This window comes from Ursus arctos, unplaced genomic scaffold (genome assembly GCF_023065955.2).
Source record: "Ursus arctos isolate Adak ecotype North America unplaced genomic scaffold, UrsArc2.0 scaffold_24, whole genome shotgun sequence".
In the NCBI taxonomy this organism is placed as follows: domain Eukaryota; kingdom Metazoa; phylum Chordata; class Mammalia; order Carnivora; family Ursidae; genus Ursus; species Ursus arctos.
This window is the reverse complement of record NW_026622919.1, coordinates 13,109,202-13,129,101: the sequence shown is the minus strand read 5'-3', so window position 1 is coordinate 13,129,101 and position 19,900 is coordinate 13,109,202. Positions and strand designations below refer to the sequence as shown.

At 38.0% G+C, this 19,900-nt stretch overlaps 1 protein-coding gene across 4 annotated transcripts in view; it reads left to right on the top strand.

Moving 5' to 3' along the window:
* Positions 1–19,900, top strand: part of HELZ (helicase with zinc finger) — a 159,317-nt gene that overhangs the window by 127,253 nt on the left and 12,164 nt on the right. For all 4 annotated transcript variants that reach the window (XM_026512424.4, XM_026512419.4, XM_048225749.2 and 1 more), the window contains 3 exons: positions 332–572; positions 1,815–2,331; positions 18,851–19,103. In XM_026512424.4, the coding sequence (XP_026368209.1) occupies positions 332–572; positions 1,815–2,331; positions 18,851–19,103 (1,011 nt within the window). The remainder of the gene's footprint in view (positions 1–331; positions 573–1,814; positions 2,332–18,850; positions 19,104–19,900) is intronic.

Sequence of the window (19,900 nt, the reverse complement as noted above, 5' to 3'; positions counted from 1 at the left end):
TGATCCATTTCTTCAAATAATGGCAGCAAAAATCGGTTGCTTAGTGTGACAGTCAGAATCTTGTTCTGAATGCTATAAAATATTAAGCATCCAGGAGATGCCACTTTACATGATTATGACGTAGGTAAGGAAGAATCACCATCACCATCACCATGACTTTAGTTACTAGCAAATTTAAGAAATACTGCTTTCTCCAAAACCCAAATTCTAGGCAGTTCTTTGTCTCTGGGAAGAAAATCTGGTTGCAAAAACTCTGGAGTCACTTGAAACCCCAAATTAACCGGAAACCCCAAATGCATGAAAATTTAAACTCTTCCCAAATATTTTGCAGATCGTATGCACGGGAGTGTAGCTCTAGAAACACTAAGGCAGCAGCAAGTTCGGTTACAGCAGTGGAATGAGCATCACGCCTATCTCAGTCAGGGCAGTATTCCATACCCACACCATCACCATCCTCACCCTCACCTCCAGCATCTTCCTCAGCCGCCCGTCGGATTGCATCAGCCACCAGTGAGAGCGGACTGGAAGCTCCCCAGCAGTGCCGAAGAGGAAGCAGAAACAACAGACTCGAGGTATTTCTGCAGAGTAAAAGTAGCCTCTGAAACATGACCCCCTTCTCCTCCCCACACACACTTTTCTTTCTTGGATGTCGTCCTTTTAGCCTCAAGTTGGAATATTGTCCCAAAGAAACGGGATGCTGGCCTTCTAGGCACATGTTACACAGTTCTGTTGATTGACTCTAAAATATAGAGAATCCGTTTAGAAGTAACTGGTACAAATCTGGGCACGGACAATCTGTTGTGGACTGAAAGTTAATGTGGCCCCTTGCTTTGTGGCTCTCCTGAAAAAGAAATGTACCATCACTGTGAGCATTTTTTTTTCATACTCAGTAGTAATACAAGATATGAATGGACACAGAAGTAAATTAGTGATTGAAAGTTAAAAATTTGAAATTTATCATCAGTTTTTTTCCCCAACCTGCACAGAATTCTATCCTTTTTTTTTTTTTTTTAATATTTATTTATTAGAGAGAGACAGCGAGAGAGGGAACATAAGCAGGGGGAGTGGGAGAGGAAGAAGCAGGCTCCCAACAAGTAGGGAGCCCGATACGGGGCTCAATCCCAGGACCCTGGAATCACGCCCTGAGCCAAAGGCAGACGCTTAACGACTGAGCCACCCCAGGCACCCCAGAATTCTATCTTCTTCTAACTACAAATGTTTATGAGTGTTCAGTCCTTATTCTAAACTTGTTTTTATGGCCATTGTCATTGTGAATGCAATGAAGTGTTTCCTAATCCCTCTGAACAAGGCCCACCATGATGGTGACTTTTAACGACCAGTTATCAAAGCTATGTAGAGACAAGGACAGTTTTTAATGCCAAGGGAAAAGTAAGAAATCAGGTACTTGGGCATATTTAGTGTCTTCAACTCAGCATCTATTGAGTGTTAATGCTCACTGTTTTTTGAAGATTTTATTTATTTATTTGAAAGAGAGAGAGAGAGCCCACACGTACAAGCAGGGGAAGAAGGAGAGGGAGAGGGACAAGCAGACTCCACACTGAGTGCGGAGTCAGCTGTGGGGCTCGATCTCTCGACCCTGAGATCCCGAGCCAAAACCAAGGGTTGGATGCCCAACCAAATGAGCCACCTAGGTGCCCCTTAATGCTCACTTTTGAGATGAATTAATGTTAGTTCTAATGAAGTATTCTGATTTTGTCTGTAAAAATTAAGAATGTAGTTGACTAAAGCTCTCCTTGATGTGACGGAGCTTTTCTTTTGTTTTCTTTTCCTCATATTTCATCGTCTTTATGTAGGTTTCAAGACTTAATCAGAGAACTATCTAATCGTGATCAAAGTGAAACACGGGAACTAGCTGAAATGCCACCACCTCAATCAAGACTTTTGCAATATAGACAAATTCAGACTAGGAGCCCACCAGCAGTCCCATCTCCCCCATCCAGCACAGACCACAGTAGCCACTTTTCTAACTTTAATGACAACAGCAGAGACATTGAAGTAGCCAACAACCCAGCATTTCCACAGCGCCTACCGCCCCAGATATTCAGCTCGCCTTTCTCGTTGCCATCTGAACACCTTGCCCCTCCTCCCTTGAAATACCTGGCACCTGATGGAGCATGGACTTTTGCTAACTTACAACAGAATCACCTGATGGGGCCGGGTTTTCCCTATGGCCTACCTCCATTGCCTCACAGGCCACCGCAAAACCCTTTTGTACAAATACAGAATCATCAACATGCTATTGGTCAAGAGCCATTTCACCCATTGTCATCTCGAACAGTATCTTCTTCTTCGCTCCCTAGCTTAGAAGAGGTAAATGTCTTTCTTTTCCTTGTTTCCTTTTGGGATTAAATTTTTGTGAAAAGTACGAGTATTTATTGATTTGATGAGAACAGTGGACAGATCTTACTGAATTTAATAGTCTTATGAAAATAATCTTTTCTTGGAATTTATTTTAATTTCCCCTCTTATTGTGGTATTTTAGGCTTTGTAGAATGGTCATTATTGTTGAAACATGCCCCTTAGAGTCTTTTATTGCTGTTTTAGAACATACAACATCTGACTGATCTGAGGAGGCTCTTCCTTCAAGTAACTTTTTCTTCTGTCTAATCCGGGCAAATGGTTTCTGGTGATTTGTCTTTTTACTTAAGTTACATTTGTCAGTTATAAATGTGTTAATGAAGTTTTCCGTAGATGTTGGCTTTCTCAGCCAGTGGTGAATCCCTAGTGCTGTGCTTTTCCCTGGCACTCATGCTGGTGCTTTCTTAGCCTGGGTCAGTTGGTACGCAGCAATACTGACTACTGAGCGTCAGAATGGGCAGTGTATTTAACATGGAATTGACTCTGCTCAACTAGACATTTTAAGGTAAACTGGATTTTTATTTAATTTCTAAAGAGCATCTCTGTGGACCTTCACTAATATGAAAATCTTAGTAATTCCAGGTTATCAGACTTCCAAAATGGTACCGTTGGTGTCGACTACAAACATGTTGTCTAGCTGGTCCCCTTAAGCTTGCGGTGATTAAAGATGAGAATGTGGAAAGCTGGTTGTGGTCATTATCAGTCGCAGATGTCTTCTTACTAAAACAGGATAAACATTTAAAATTTTGATACGTGAAAGATGTCTTTTTGACATTAGCTTCATTTTGGCAGTTCCTCGTTGATTTCTAAAGGCTTTAAAAATAATTCACGTGTTTTGCAAATTTTCTGCTGTACATGCTGATTAAAAAGTCAGGTTTTATAGGTTCTGTATCTTGTTTGTAGAGTTTTAGAGGTAATTTGTTCAAGTTGTTCCAGTAGACGTTGTTTGGCTCATCTCGTATAATAACCATCATGAAAACAACTTAATTGCCATCTTAGGCTCCTAATATAAATTATAAGCATAAGTTGAATTGGTATCTGTATATATGTATCATGGGGATCTAGAAATTTGGAACCATACTTTTAAAGATTTGACACATATCTGACATTATTTCAAGTTATAGTGGAAGGGCCTAACAGCTATATGTAATTTTCAGTTAAGTGATGTTTTCTGTATTTACCTATGTATAGATTTCTGATAAAATTCATATAACAAAAACTTCACCACTTCGACCATTTTAAAGTACTATTTAGTGGATTTTAACATACATATATATATATATATATTGTGTAGCACTGCTCTCTAATTCCAGAGCATTTTTGTCACCCTGAGAGAAACCATAACCGTTAAGTAGTTGCTCCCTCATCCTCCCTGCCTCCAGTCCCTAGCAACTAACAATCTACTTTCTGTCTCTGTGGAGACATTTCATATAACTGGAGTCATACAAATTGTGGCCTTTTAAGTCTGGCTTCTTTCCTTTAGCGTGTTGTTGAAGCTCCTGCAGTTTGTAGCATGTGTCAGTACTTCTTTCCTTTTTATAGGTGAGTAATATTCCACCGTATGGCGATACCACAGTGTGTTTCTCTCTTCATCCATTGATGGATATTTGGGTTGTTTCCATTATTTTCCTATTACGATTAATGCTGCTGAACAGGTTTTTATGTGAAAGCATATTTTCTGTGCTCTTGTCGAATTATGTACCTGGAATTTCTGGGTCATCTGGTAACTCTATGTTTGACTTTTTGAGGAGCTGCCAAGCTGTTTTCCACAGTGCTTTCTACAGTTGTACCATTTTACCTTTCCTGTAGTGATGTATGAGAGTTCCAAGGTCTCCTTTTTTTTTTTTTTTTTAAATTATAGTGGGTGTGTAGTGGTATCTCTTTGTGGTTTCGATATGCATTTCTCTAATGACCAATGATGCTGTGCGTCGCTTCAGGTGGCTATTGGCCATTTGTGTATCTTCTTTGGTGAAATGTCCATTCAGATCCTTTGCCCATTTTAAAAAATGGTTGGTTGCCTTTTTGTTGTGGAGCAGTAAGAGATTTTAAATACATTCTGGGTACTAGATTCTTAACACATGTATGATTTGCCGTATTTTCTCCTTCAGTGGGTTGTCTTTTCACCTTCTTAATAGTGTCCTTTGATGCACAAAAGTTTTTAACTTGGAAAAAGTCCAATTTATCTGTTCTTTGTCATTGTTGCTATTCTTGTTACTATGCTTTTGATGTCATACCTGAGAAACTGTTGCCTAATCCAAGGTCATGGAGATGCATGTCTGCCCTCCTCAGGTTTATAGTTTTTGGTTTTTGTTTTTTGTTTTTTTTAAAGATTTTATTTATTTATTCGACAGAGATAGAGACAGCCAGCGAGAGAGGGAACACAAGCAGGGGGAGTGGGAGAAGAAGCAGGCTCATAGCGGAGGAGCCTGATGCGGGGCTCGATCCCCATAACGCCGGGATCATGCCCTGAGCCGAAGGCAGACGCTTAACCGCTGTGCCACCCAGGCGCCCCAATATAGTTTTTGTTTTTACATTGAGTTCTTTGATCCATTTTGAGTCAATTTTTGTGTATTATATGAGATGGTGTCAAATTCATTATTTTGCATTGTTGGTTATCCAGTTTTCTCAGCACCAGTTGAAAAGACTTCTTTAAAGGTCCATTGAATGGTCTTGGCAACCTTGTCAAAAATCAGTTGACCATGGATGCATGGGATTACTTGTAGGCTTTCAATTCTGTTCATTATTGTCTATGTCCTTCTGCTCTACCACACTGTCTTGGATACTATATCTTTGTACTGAGTCTTACATTTGTAAGTATGAGTTTTGTACTTGTTCTTTTTCAAGATTGTTTTGGCTATTCTGGATCTCTTGAATTTCCACATGAAATTTAGGATCAGTTAGCCAATTTCCGCAAAAAACAAACAAAAAAACCAGCTGGGATTTTAAGAGATTGCTTTAAATCTGTAGATTAAGTTGAGGACTGTTGTCATCTTAACAATATTAAGCCTTCTGGTACCTGAACGTGGATATCCTTACATTTATTTAGATCCTTTGAAATTTTTCTTTAACAGCATTTTGTAATTTGCCAAGTGTAAGTCTCACACTTTTGTTAAATTTATCCTTAAGTATTTTATTCTTTTTCCTACTGTTGTAAACAGAATTGTTTTCTTAATTTCATTTTTGCATTGTTCATTACTAGTGTGTAGAAATGCAATTAATTATATATTTATTTTTATGTATCTGCAAATTTGCTGAACTGTTAACTAGCTCTAATAGATTTTTTGTGGATACCTTGGGATTTTTGTTTTATATAGAAGAAAATGTGGTCTGCAAATATATTTTTGTTCTTCCTTTCTTATCTTGCTGCATTTTATTTCTTTTTCTTGCCTAATTTCCCTGGCCAGAACCTGTAGTATAATGTTTAAGGCACATATTTGGTAAAGTAGAGAAAAGCAAGTATATCCAGGGTGAGTTTTTTCAAATTTCCTTGTGTTTTTGATTTCTGATTTCATTCCATTGTGGTTAGAGAATATACTTTGTATAAAATTTATTGTGATCTGTTTTGTGGCCCAACATACGGTCTTTCCTGGAGAACGTTTCAGGTACACTGGAGAAGAATGGGTATTTTGTTCTTGTTGGCTGGAGTGTTCTGTACTTACGTTAGGCCTATTTGGTTTATATTGTTCAAATTTTCTGTTTCTTTTGGCTCTCTGTCTGGGTTTTATATACTATTACTGAAGGTTTTATATCTATTACTGAATACTGAAGGTATTGAAATCTCTCAGCCTTTAATGTTGAATCTTCTGTTTCTCCCTTTCAGTTCTGTCAGTTTATGCTTCATGTATATTGGGGCTCTGTGGTTAGGTTTATATATATTTATAATTGTTACATCTTCTTGATAGATTGACATTTTTATCGTTATATGATGTCCTTTCTCTCTTAAAATAATTTTGTCTTGAGTATGTTTTTTTCTGACGTTTGTGTAGCCACCACAGCTCTCTTTTTGTTTCAGTTTGCATGGGATCTCTTTTCTCTTTCTTTTGCTTTGTGGTTTTGTTATCATTTGTTTAGTGACTTTTCTGATCTAATTAAAAATAATTTTAAGTTAATTAGAAATTGTGAACTACTTTTTAAAATTCTGTGGTTGTCATGTGTCATCTCTGAAGTCTTTATGCTGTTAGCTTAATGGTCAACTAATCATTGCACAGAGATTTCCTTAAATGCCCAGAACTGAGAACATAGCCCAGTTTTTGCAGAGGCATCCAAATGTGCCTTTGGGCTCACCTTCCACACTCAGCCAGGCAGTTTACGTCTCTGCCTTAGCCCTAACTTCCTGCTTCTGTAGAGCCTCCAGATCAGCCAGAGGTAGGAACTTTTCAGGTCTTTTCTGAGCACGTGCCCAGCATGTGTGCGGTCTTTTAGATTCCCAGGAAATGCGTCAGAGCTCTTCAAAGCCCTTATTCCCTAAAGCGTCTCATTCCTCAGCCTTTCCTCCAAAGCTTTTGGTTAGTCTGCTCTTTGGTCCAACTGTTAACCATTGCCTCAGGAGCAGTGACTAAAACGTCTGCCTATAAATGTTTTTGATACGGCCCTAGTAGCACGGGTTGAGTTCTCAGGCAAGATAGGGCAAGTGTTTTGTTTGTTTGTTTTTGAGCCAGTCTTCCAGGGATGACCAGACAGGTGTCACAACAAATAATTACAGGTCTTTGAGAATGAGGCCTGCTGTGCTCCCTCCAGTCCTGGTGCTGGAAATGCAAGGTCTTGCTTATATTCAAGGCCATCATTGAGCTGGAGAGCAGGGGTTGGGACTAGATGCTCACTATTCTTATTGAATTTTCCCAGTTTTTCTCGATGAAATGCTCCCTTGGTTGCTGCAAGCTTTAATTTATTGAATTTCAAGAAGGTTGATGGTGACAATTTTGCCAATTTTTTCATTGCTTTTATGGAGCGATGGACTTTAGTTACTTACCTCCACCATATGTACTGATATCTCTTGTGATTTTTTTAAAAAGATTTTTATTTATTTATGAGAGAGAGAGAGCACACACACACACACACAAGCAGTGGGGAGGGGCAGAGGGAGAGGGAGAAGCAGATCCCCCCCGCCCTCCCGCTGAGCAGGGACCCCCCCCCCCCCCCCCGATGGACAGACACAGGGCTCCATCCCAGGACTCTGGGATCATGATCTAAGCCAAAGGCAGACACTTAACCTACTGAGCCACCAGGCGCCCCTCTTGTGATGTTTTTTTATTTAACCTGCCAAATGAGTTCATAATATGTGGAGGAAACAATGTGCCAAAAGCTTTATAGGGTCCTATAAAGATTTGTACTTCACTAAATAATATTCAGTACTGATTAATGTACTTTATTGTACTTCACTAAATAATATTCAGTACTGATTTATGTACTTTAATCTTTGATGTATTTAAATATTTCTTAATTTTGGAATTTAAGTTCTTTGTACCTTCAAGCTCTTAACATTCGATATTACTGTTTAGCTGTCTGTGAATATGTACCCTCAATTGTCACTGGGTCCTTAGAGTGAAATTACTTTTGTGGAAATACTTGGTCACCTTTATTTTGATGCACAAGATTCTCTAATGATGACTAACTTGCAACACTGAAAAAGTACCGTGACAAGGAAAAGATTATTTCTGCCACATTGCGGATTTTGACGTTTTCAAGTGCATTGGGATAACTTTTGTGTGTTGTGTGGTACAAAATGATTTTGCATGAATCATCTCACAGAATGAATAGCTTATGTGTTTGGTGTTTATTTCTAGCTTTTTAAAATAATTTCTCTAACAGTAACAGTGTAGAAAAATGTCTCATTTCCTTCTGTACTGTGAATTCTTTTATTGCTAGAAACCTTAGATTAATCTTAATGGGATGAAAACACCTAGATGTTAGCTTAACAGTTAACTTGAATGGAGGTGGTTTTTCATATTCTATTTCATTAGTATTTTCTTTTTTATAATTTCAGTTTTCTTTTGACAAATGAAGTACATGGTCAGCATGGAAAATGTAGCAGCTTGAGATATTACTTCTAATTTCACTATACAAAGATAGCTACTGTAACATTTGGCTTTTCATAGCATTCATAGAGATGAACATGTGATTTCATAGCATTCGTATATGTGAATATTTGGTTGATTACTTGCTGTTGGGAAGACTTGAAGAAACATTTTTTCCCCTTAGTTTCTGTGCTCAGTTTTATCAACCCATCCAAGCCTTTCTTTCCACCAGGTCGAGGTGCCTAAATGGGATCCTGATCTTATTCGGTAACATTTTTTGCTATTTAAAATTTTTAGAGTATTCTCATTTAGATGTTCAAGACTTCAGTCCGTGGGTTTTCTTACCTAGCTTAAATGCGGCCAAAGCCCTGGCCCTTGGCTGCTGGGATGAGGCCGGGACACTGTGGTCTGGCATTGGTGCCAACACCCTCTCCCGCTTCTAGTTCTTTCTGATGATGGGATAAGGAGGGGAACAGAGGGCTAAGGTGCCACCCATACCCTGGGCCGGGTTATAGACCATAACTGATTAGAAATAGAGTCATCAGTTGCTCCAGTTTGATTTCAAATGTCAGTGTAAGCTTGGGATTATGATTTAATATTTCTCTAAATATTTAGCCAGTTGTCTCCATACTTGTTAAATTATTGCATTCTCACTAAATAGAATAGTAGCTTTCTTATCAAATGCTAATTCTTTTATAATAGCCCTGTATCATACTTGCATTTCAGGTAACCGTTGTGGTGGCGGGGAGAGATGAAATGTAAAGAGAAACAATAGAAGTTAATTTTTGGCTTCGGAGCTTCCAAGGGTTCAGTTTCTAGTAATTTGGGCATGATTCACAATTTTTCAAGGGTAATTTTTTCTGTACGAGATTTTCCACTTTGTATAACAACTTTATAATTTAACTTCTGAGTAAGACACTGTTCTTCAGTATACACTCAGATCTGTTTCCAGATTTGAGATTTTTTCTCATCTAGCTATATTTATGTTTCTGTACCAGAATTGCACTGTTTTAATTTTTGAGGCTTTGTAGTATTCTAATATGATAGTGTAAAGTCTCTCACTGTTTTTTTTTCCTCCCAAGGGTGTGCAGAATAGCAGAGAGTTATCTGTTGGCTTTTCTACCATAAGTATAGAATACCTTTGTGAACTCTTCCTCCTCCCATAGAGCTTCCCCCCGCCCCACACACAAAGAAAAACCTTTCTTGGGTTGTTTTTAGTTTTTTGTTTTAATTACATCAAATGTGTAGCTTAAATTAGGGGAAATTTTGTCTTTCCAAATTTCTTAAGCCTCTCATTTAGGAATTGGTATAATCTTCAGTATTGTAATCCCCCCACACACACACTACCTCTTTCCCTCCCTTTCTTTTTTATTTTCTGAATATTCCTCTGTAAAATTCTGAAGCAGCTTCATTACTGGTTAAATTTATGTTGATTGCTCCTTGTTCTTTATTATGAATGGAGCCTTTCCCCCCCCATTATACTTTCTAGTTACTTTATCTTGAGGGACAAATCCTCATTCTTCCTAAGCGGGCATCGTTTTACCACATTAAAAACTTTCGTTTAACATAGAACCGGCCAATGTTGCCAGGTAGGGTGTGCTTCACCATGAAATAGTTTGATTAAAAGTGCTTGTGAGTAACGTGTGGCAAATTCTTTTTTAAAAGCTTCACTGGAAGAGTCTCAGCATTTGAAACTGCACACTTTTGTGTTGCAGCGGTGGTATTGTTGCGATGGCCTTCCGATGAGAACGGATGCTTATAGGTCACTCACCTTGACCAGCTTTCAGTCAATCACAATCACCGATGCCATCTTAGAGGTGATGTGTATGCCTCTGGGATGAATCTGCTTTGAAATCTCTCATCTTATGTGTTGGTTTTTGAACAAAGACACTCTGACTCATCTATTAGTTTTCGTTTTTTCCTTCAAAGAACTCTGGTTTTGAAGTTAGTTGGTAGTTTCGATTTTAGTGTTGTCTGATTACTCCACATCCCCCCACATTCCCTTCTGTGGCGCAAAGCCTTGTACAAATGTGACTTGAAGATTATATTCTTGGCTGATTGACATATCCTGCCTGTTCTGACTTTAGAAGTGGCGAGGATAGCTTGTGACTTACGTTGTGTAACCAGGTGGTAATAATGCAGTCTTCTCAGAGGGATCATTAATGTGTGGTATCTAATAAACCATCTGATGCCCATAACAGAGACAGGGATCAACAGATTAATAAATTAGACCTCTAGTCATGCTTAAATTATCAAAGCCAATCATTTAAATGAGATGTTCTATTTTAATGAACGTTTCTGGCACCATAGTTAATGACACTTGGAATTTTCACTAGAGCATTTAGCTCTTCCTTAGTGATTAGCTTTGATAGTGTAATTATAAATAGAGCCCTAATTAACTTAGTTGTGACCTTTCCCCCAGTTATTTATTATACGCATACTTTTGAGATTTTAGCATTATATTTTGATATTTAGAAAGATATATATTAGCACTAGCCTTATTAGAAAATGAGGATCATATATATGTTTAGCAACATAACAGTTTCACAGCTTAGCATAAAGAATATTTATAAACACAGACGTACATGGAGTTGGTCCTGAACCTAGAAGTAAGGATCTCTGACGGAGTAAAATGAGCCTTTAAGCAATAAATAATGAAATTATTTTAGACCCGAGGACTCTAAAATGAAACTGGAGTGTTGGACATTGATTGGGCTGCTGTCTAAAAGTAAAGGAACACTCTGATTGGCAGGAGATAGATGTAGAAGGAAGAGTCTCTTCATGAAAAAAACTGAGAACTGTGCAGAACAACAGGAAACAAAACGTGGTCAAAAATGGGAAGAAAAGTATGGTTTATATTTTTAATTAGCCCACGGGGCTGAAGTAGAGGGGAAATACAAAAGGCATTCTCTGTCGGAAATTTTTTTTTTTTTTTAAGACAAGGAAGCTTTCTCTGAAATTTATAGCTGTGGGCCCTTGTCTTTCAATGTAAATTTCCTAGAAATTTCCCTTTGTGGGGAAAAAATTGAAATTTTAAACTCATTGCCCAGAATGCAATTTATTGTAGTAAATTAGCATGCTTATAGTTTTTGAATTTAAATAACTTAAATAGGCTTGTATGTGGTATCACATTTGAATTATTTTAGCAGGTAGAGCAAATTTTTGATGATTGTTAAAGTTGTTAATGGATTATCTTTGGAGATTTTAATAAAAAAAGAGTTAAGGGGCGCCTGGGTTGCGAGTTCAAGCCCCACATTGGGCTTCGTGCTGGGTGTGGAGCCTACTTAAAAAAATTTTAAATATATTTTCATTGAGAAAGACTCTGATTTATCAAAGACTCTTTTAAAAAACAGAACTTGGCAAGTAGTTGAGGCCTCGAAGATCATTTATTCTCACTCCTCCTTTTTAAAGGAGCCTGAGGCACCAAGGTGTTCAGGGACTTGCAGCTTAAGCAGTTTCACTAATTAAAGCGGATCTGAGACTCTGGAGTCCCCGTCCTACTCTGTTTCACACTGTTCTTCAGCTTTTTATGCCATGAGTAAGGTTTCTGCCTGGAAAACAAGAAGTGACTACAATTACATGAAGTAGATATGGGGGTGGGGGTGGGGGATACCAAATTATGTTCCTGGGACCAAAGAATTAAATCTTCAGATGTATAAAGTTTTCCTTTTTGGTTGGGAGGGTGGGAGGAGGAATGGTTCATTTTAGAATTCTTGATTTTTTTTCTTTTAAAGAATTCTTGATTCTTAAAAGCTGTCTGGTTCCAGCTGCTAAATGTTTGACTGTTCAAATGATTAATTCAGAAATCTCAAATACCAGAAAATTAACTATTAAGGAAGTACTTCACTTCTCAATGTTCTTTTTTTTTTTTTTTTTTTAAAGAGCGGGAGAGATGGTGAGGGGAGGGGCAAAGAGAGAGAGTCAGAATTTTTAGACTTTATTTATTTGAGAGAGAGAGCGAGCCGCGGGAGGAGGGAGAGGGACAAGGGGACTCTGCGCTGAGTGCAGAGCCTGACATGGGGCTCGATCCCATGACCCTGAGGTCACGACCTGAGCTGAAATCCAGAGTTGAATGCTTAACTGACTGAGCCACCCATGTGTCCCCATTTCTCAACGTTCTTTAAATATAAAACAAAAATTCTCTGGCATTGCCTTGTTTTTTAAAGCTGGGAAATTTATTTAATTATGATAATTATGATTCTTCAGAGAAAATGCAAATAGTTAACGAGTTGAAGGCAAACTTCTGGGTAATATTTACTTCCTACCCTAACTGACATTTTCTCATGGTAAGAGGCATCATCGTCGTCTATAATGGATAACTTGACTGTTTCATATTCAAGAAGAGTAAACAAGAGCCAGATAGATTTAAGGTAGCTCAAAATGTCACAACAGCGAATCTGACATTTCTCTCTCAGATGTAATATTGCATTCATTCTAATAGCTCCTCATTGCCTTGTGTTTGGATGTAGGAAAATAATATTGCTTGGTGGGAAGACACTATTTGCAAATTGTAAGCACCCTTGCCTGTGAGCTGCTTCAGATGGTATTTTTCTTTATTTAGGACTAAATTGATTTTAATGCACTTTGCTACTAAGTCATATTCATTTCAGTATACCTTTCTTTTAAGAAAAACAGTAACAAAACCCAGAGATAAATGTACCACAGTTTTAGAAATTAAGATAAATTTTGCTTCTGTTGTTATGATTGAATCTTATGAACCTAATGTTGACATTAAAGTTGTTTTTAAAGTTCTGCTAAGATAATGAATTTTATTTTTAAAATAATTCCTTTAAAATGGTATAAAAGAAATAGTGGAGAGTGTCATAGTTTTCTGGACAAGAGAACAATGGTGGCTTGGACTATGATGTAGCAGTGGGAATGGTGAGACGTAAATAAAGTCAAGATCTATTTGTAGTTAAAACCTACAGGAGTTCCTGATGGGTTAGGTATTATTTAAGATGAAATGAAATAAAATAATCCGTTTCTTATTTCCACTAGCCACATTTCAATTGTTCGGTAGCCACATGTGGCTAGGGGTCACCTTATTGAACAGCGAAGCTACAGAACTTCTCTGTCATCACAGAAAATTCTTTCAGACAGCATTGCTCTAGAGAAAGATTCATCCCCTTCAGCTCTTTGAAACTGTCTTACATTATTTTTTTGATAATGTTCTACCATCTCTTTTCTCTGTTTCTCTCTCTTTCTAAAGCTTTTGTTAGACCTCCTGGATTCTCCATATCTTTTTTGGTCCTGTCATATTTTGATATCTTTGTATTTTTTGCTACTTTCTGAAAGGTTTTTTAAAAATTTTATCTGCAAACCCTTCTATTGCATTTTGTATTCGAGCCCACAGATGTTTTAATTTCCAGGAGTTCTTTATTCTCAATTTTTTCCTTTTTCATAACATCTTATTTTTGTTTTATAAATGTAATGCCTTTTTCGAGGAAGCCAGTTGAGCGTTTGTTGTTGTCTTGTTTTAGAATTTTAGTAAGAACTAAAATAATATTTAAAAAATATTTTAGACATTGTCACTTTTTTTTCCTGGGCCTCCCTTTTCTTCTGTTTATCTATGACCATCTTTTATGCTGGAAACTCCCCTTAAATGTCTAGTAACCTTTAACTGTTTATGTCACTAAAGTTGGGAGTTTTGTATATGTCTCAGGACTTATGCCTAGGAGGCTTTTCCCCTGGGGATCTTTTAATGCTTGAATTCCTCTGGTTGTTGGGGAGAATGCAGAGTGAGACCAGCTGTTCCCTGCAGAGACTTTCATTTAACGCGCCCTCCCCCCCCCCCCCCCCCCCCCCCCGTTTTATCCCTTCACTTGTCATGGTAGATGGTGTTTCTGAGGCTTGAGCCTCTTGGAATTCTGCAGGGTGGATTGGTTCCCATCTTAGTTTGTGGCCCTAATGTCAGACTTCTTTCACAGACACTATTCCTCCATTGAGTCTCCGTATATTCCAGGAACGTGTCCTTTATTAATGGCTGGTCATAGGTCTTGATTGTTGTGGATCTTTTGTATTTATTTATTATTATTTTAGTGGAGTCTTGGGCCAGTCTCCACCACTAACTGGGAATTATGCTTTTTAAAAAAATACTGTTTTATAATTTATCAAGTACTTTTCAGTAGATTATATCACATGAACCCATAGACATTATTGTTGCAAACTATAGTTTATCCATCACATTTGCCTAGCTTGCTAATATTGATTGTTTTTAATCTAACAGGGATACTCCTCTCTTCCCTCCTTTCTAGTTTCTTTCTCTCTCAGTTACTCTGTACCTCTCTACGAAATTACAGCACATTGCTTAAAACACAATACGATAACCTTATGAGCAGCTAAATTGAAATAAGTTAGTAGAGACCAAGAGTGCTTTATAGTCACAAATTTCTTCTTAAAATCTTGAGAAAATTAAATAGAAAATATTGTATCCAACCTTCAACATTTTAATTCTTTTGTTAAATATTTATTGACTGTCAAAGAAACTGAGTTTGTAGTTTAAAAACCTTCCCAAGAAGAAATCTTCAGGCCCGAGTAGTTCGCTACTGAATTCCTCCAAACATGTTAAAAAAGAAATACCACCAATTTACACAATCTCTTCAAGAAAATGGAAGAGAGGGGAACACTTTTCAGCTTATTGTATATGGCCAGCATTACTTTGATACCAAAACTAGACAAAGACAGTACAAAAAGGGGAAAACTGTAGACTGATATTTGTGAACATTAATGTAAATATCCTCAACAAAACTTTAGCAAATTGAATTCAGCAATATATAGAAAAGAGTAATACACTATGACTATGTCAGGTCTTACTCCAGCTCTGGGCCTGTCGGCATGTGGCACCTACTGAACATGCACACCAGTCACCAGTCAGGGAGTGTGGAGGCCACAGAATGCAAAGCTGGTTCGGTATTTGAAGCTAAAACACTGTAATCCACCATACTGTCTAAAGAGAAAAATCACAAGATTGTATCAAGAGATATACCCCCCCAAAAAACCCCACAAAGCCGCATACATCTGTTATAATACAATATGTGTGACGTATAAAAGCTCCTAGCAAGCTAGAAATAAAAAGGAAATTCCTCAGCCTGTTAAAGAGCACCTATAAAAATCCCATAGCTACCATCATATTTAATGGCAGAGACTGAATGCTTTCTCTCTAAGACTAGGAACAAGGTAAAATATCCACTCTCAACACTCCTTTTCAACATTGTACTCGCAATCTTAGCCAAAGCAGTATGGCAAGAAAAAGAAATTGAAGGCGTAGGGATTGGAAAGGAAGACATAAAACTCTCCCTAATCAAAGATGACATGATTATCAATGTAGGAAAGCCCAAAGAATCTATCCAGAAAACAAACCAACAAAACCCCTATGACTAATAAGAATATAGCAAGGTTTCAGGATGTAAGGTCAACTCTTACAGATCAATCTCATTTCTATATACCAGCAATGTATTATTGGAAACCAAATGTACAAGTCAATACCATTTATAAGAGCTCAAAGAAAAATGAAATAGAGGTATAAATCGAGCAAAAACTGTACAGATCTGTATGCTGAAACAGAATTGCTATAGAATTGCTGATACTATAGAATTGCTAAAATGTGGTTTGTTTGGTAATATGAACCATTTTTTTCAGCTGTCATTAAGATTTCTCTGCCTTTACTTAAATTCCTTTGAGGACAGATTCCAAAGTAGCAAATCATATTTTCATGGATTACCTTCATCTATGTTGTATGAAATAGACTTTTTAAAAACAATTTCAAGTTTTGGTTCCTTTTCTGACATAAAGGATCAATCATATTTATGATGTGGTTTGAAATTGAATTTCATATTTCCTCTGCACATTCATGTTTGTCAATAGCTGCTTAGGAACTGTTATAATAAATATGTTACACAATACTTCCACAGTTCCTGCTATGCATGTCAACTGTGTGATTTTTTTGGATTTCAGATGAATGATAAAAATGATACACATTTTCTAAAAAGCTTAATTGAATATTGTGTCCTTTCATCTCAGCTTTCCGTCACTTTCTGATTTTTAGTTTCCCTCATTTAAACTTTGTGGTTTAGATATCTCTTCATTGTAAAAAGGTATTTGTTTATACTACCAGCGTACGTATGCTTAGTATTTAATGAAAAAAGGCTTACAAAGCTAACGCCTGAAATTTATATGAGTATATTTAGTGTTCTGTATCACCAGGGGATTTGCTTATCATAACCCGTTCTTTCTGAGGCCTTAACAGATGTTAGTTTTGTATTTTCATATTCACATGTAAAGACTTTAGAATGTGATTCCCTCACAGATTGTGGCTGGGCTTATTACTAAACACTCAGGCATGATAATAAAAAGAAACACTTCATTTTGATTCTGGGAGCTGATGATCTTCATAACAAACCTTGATAAAAAAGACACACTGCACAAGCTATTGTCATCAGTCATTCAGGGGTTGCCTAGCCCTAGAGAACATGAAGCAGTTTAGGAGGGTTGGTTATTCTACTGAACACCATAATTTAATGACCTTGACAAAGAATTTTCAAACGTGCTGATTAAATTCACAGTTGACAGTTATATTCTAGAAAACCAGAATCAAATTCAGAATGATTTTGATCACTGAAAACATTCTTTTAAAGCAGAGCAAAATTAAAGGTGAATTTCGATATTATACTTAGAGACAGAAGAGCAATAAAAATATATGAAAAAAAGAACTAGCCAGATGGAAGTATTATCTCTTGCCTTCTTCATCCAGTAACTAAAGTTTGGAAATGAAGAAATGACCAGACACTCATTATTTAATAGTGAGAAAAATTGCTTGCCTCCTATCCTTTCCTGCCTTTCTGTGCAGGGGCATGCAGTCCAGACCCATTCCCTCCCCTGCTTTACAACCTAGTGGTTCATCTGGGATGACTTCATCCTCACAGTGCTTATATCCACAGTTTCTTCTGTTCAATTGGCCTGAGAATATCGGTTTGTGCTGTTTTATATTCCAGCCAACATCCTGCTATTACTGTGCTAATTCATCTCTCTCTCTTCTTTGTAATCTGATCTCCAGTTCTTGATTTCCAATTATTGCTAACAGCGATGGCAAAAGAAAGCTTCCTCAGAATCCTAATGATCACAAACTGAAGAGTCAACGTATTACTATTGGGGGGGAGGGGAGGGGTGCCATAAAAAGTCCATCTCATTCCATCGTGTAAGATCTGCATGGAATCTTATCTTTGTATTTTGTATTATAACACTTGTATGACAACAAACCCTTCCTCTGTGCCAGGAAGAGTTCTGAAGGTTGTACATGCTGAACTCATTTAATTTTTGCCACAGTCCTAAGAGGCAGGTCCTGTGGGTGATGAAGCTGCATTTAGAGATGAAGCTTCCAGGAGGTTATTAGGCCAGTTGCCCAGGTGACACTGCTGGCTGGTAAAGACAGCCTGAAGTCTAACCTGGATAGTCTGGCTCTAGACTGAGGCTGCATACCCAACTGCTATGTGTACTGCCTTGCCACCAAAAGGGAGACTGAGTATTGGTCACAGCGGTCAGGTGGGAAGAAATGGAGAGTATGTGGGGAGCAGTAGAAAATCTTGAAATAGCTGGTTGATGGCTCTTGTTGTGAGGGTTAAAGGGATCTGGGGTGTGTAGTTTAGGGAGGAGAAAATACAAGGAGTAAATTAGTTGGGTTTCAAATGTATAAAGGATGGTTTTTTTTGAGAGCATAAGAACACAAGTGGGGGACAAGAGAAAGAGATTCTCTCACCCAGTGCGGGGCTTGATCTCACGACCCTGAGATGACGACCTGAGCCGAAACCAAGAGTCAGATGTTTAACTGACTGAGCCACCCAGGCGCCCTAAAGGATTTGTTTTTAAAAATTATATTTATTCATTTGAGAGAGAGAGAGAGCACACATGAGCAGAGGAGAGGGGCAGAGGGAGAGGGAGAAGCAGACTCCCCACTGAGCAAGTCATGTCTTGCCATCAAGTCTAAGGAATAATAAATAGGGAGGCTGTGAAGATTCGGCACAAGAGAGAAGTCTAGAGTGGGTTACTGTTCAAGGTGGCTGTGGTTCAGTTGACTGCGACTGTAATTTCCTCCATTTAATTTTGAGCGGATACGTTTCTTCATTCTTAATCTAATGTTACCTAAGATGGCAATAGAGTTTTAGAACCAAAGACAGGTAGTTTTCAGCTCCATATCTTACAGACAAGAAAACAGAATCAGAAATTAGATGTGTGTTGTCATAGGGCTGCCTGCTAAGGGCCAGAACTGAGTTTTGAACCCAGCTCTGCTGAACACTGTGTCCAGAGCTCAGGCTGCTTTTTGGGGCCAGGTGGTGGGGAGGGGTCATGGTCACAGAGGAGAGTATTTTGAGAATTGCTGTTTAATACAATGAGATTGCTGTGTACCAAAGGGGGGGGGGATGTAAGTTTCATTGATTGATGAGATGTCCTTTTTCTTTGTGTAGTATGAACCCAGAGGACCTGGTCGGCCCTTGTACCAAAGAAGAATCTCATCTAGCTCAGTCCAGCCTTGTTCTGAAGAAGTAAGCACTCCTCAAGACAGTCTTGCTCAGTGTAAAGAGCTTCAGGACCATAATAACCAATCTTCTTTCAACTTTGCATCCCCGGAGTCCTGGGTAAACACCACCTCATCTACCCCCTATCAGAACATTCCGTGTAATGGATCCAGCAGGACAGCTCAGCCCAGAGAGTTGATAGGTAAGACAGAGTCGGTGGGTTGTTAAAATTGCAATTTTAACGACTCAGCTCCTGGATATTGAAGTTTTTCTCCTACTCCCCGGGCCCCCGTTTACATTATTGTCTTGGAATAATATTTAATGCTCATAGCTCGTACGTGTGTCTCAGGCATACAGTGTTAATTTAGGACTATATTGAGTCCATATTTATGGTCTGGAAGGGATGTAGATCTGTCTGTTCTGGGAGCTCACCAATTTGATCATTTTGACCTGTGAATGAATGAGAGAAGTAGGGGAATTTGAAGTGTATTTCTAATTAGAATCACCTTTGCTTGGGAAAAGTTTGTTTTCTGGCTTTTGATTCCCCAGGATTAGGGGTGGGAGGAATTGGTTGGGTCAGCATCAGTTTTCAAGGATTTATTGTCAATAAAGTTGTTGACAGTTTGCTACACAATAGAGTTTGGCCAGGAGAGAAACTAATAATAAAGTCCAACATTTTGAGATTTAAAAATCCTGTGTTTATTCCTTATATTCTAATGAGCTCAGAAATCTAAGGCTAAAGAGGAAAAAAAAAAAAAAAGGCACAGGAAGGCATTCGAATGGACAAGGCCCTATACTGTATTGTTAAAGGAAGTCTAAAATCTTTAGCGTTCAGTGCAAAAAAATGCACTTTTATCTTGCCTCTGTTCCCTCTTTTTTTTTTTTTTTTTAATATATATTAAATGTAAGGAAACAAATGATACTATTTGAGTTCTCCAACCTGTAGCTTTCTCTTTGTAGGCTGTAGACATTGATCTTTGTCAACACGCCTGTGATCTT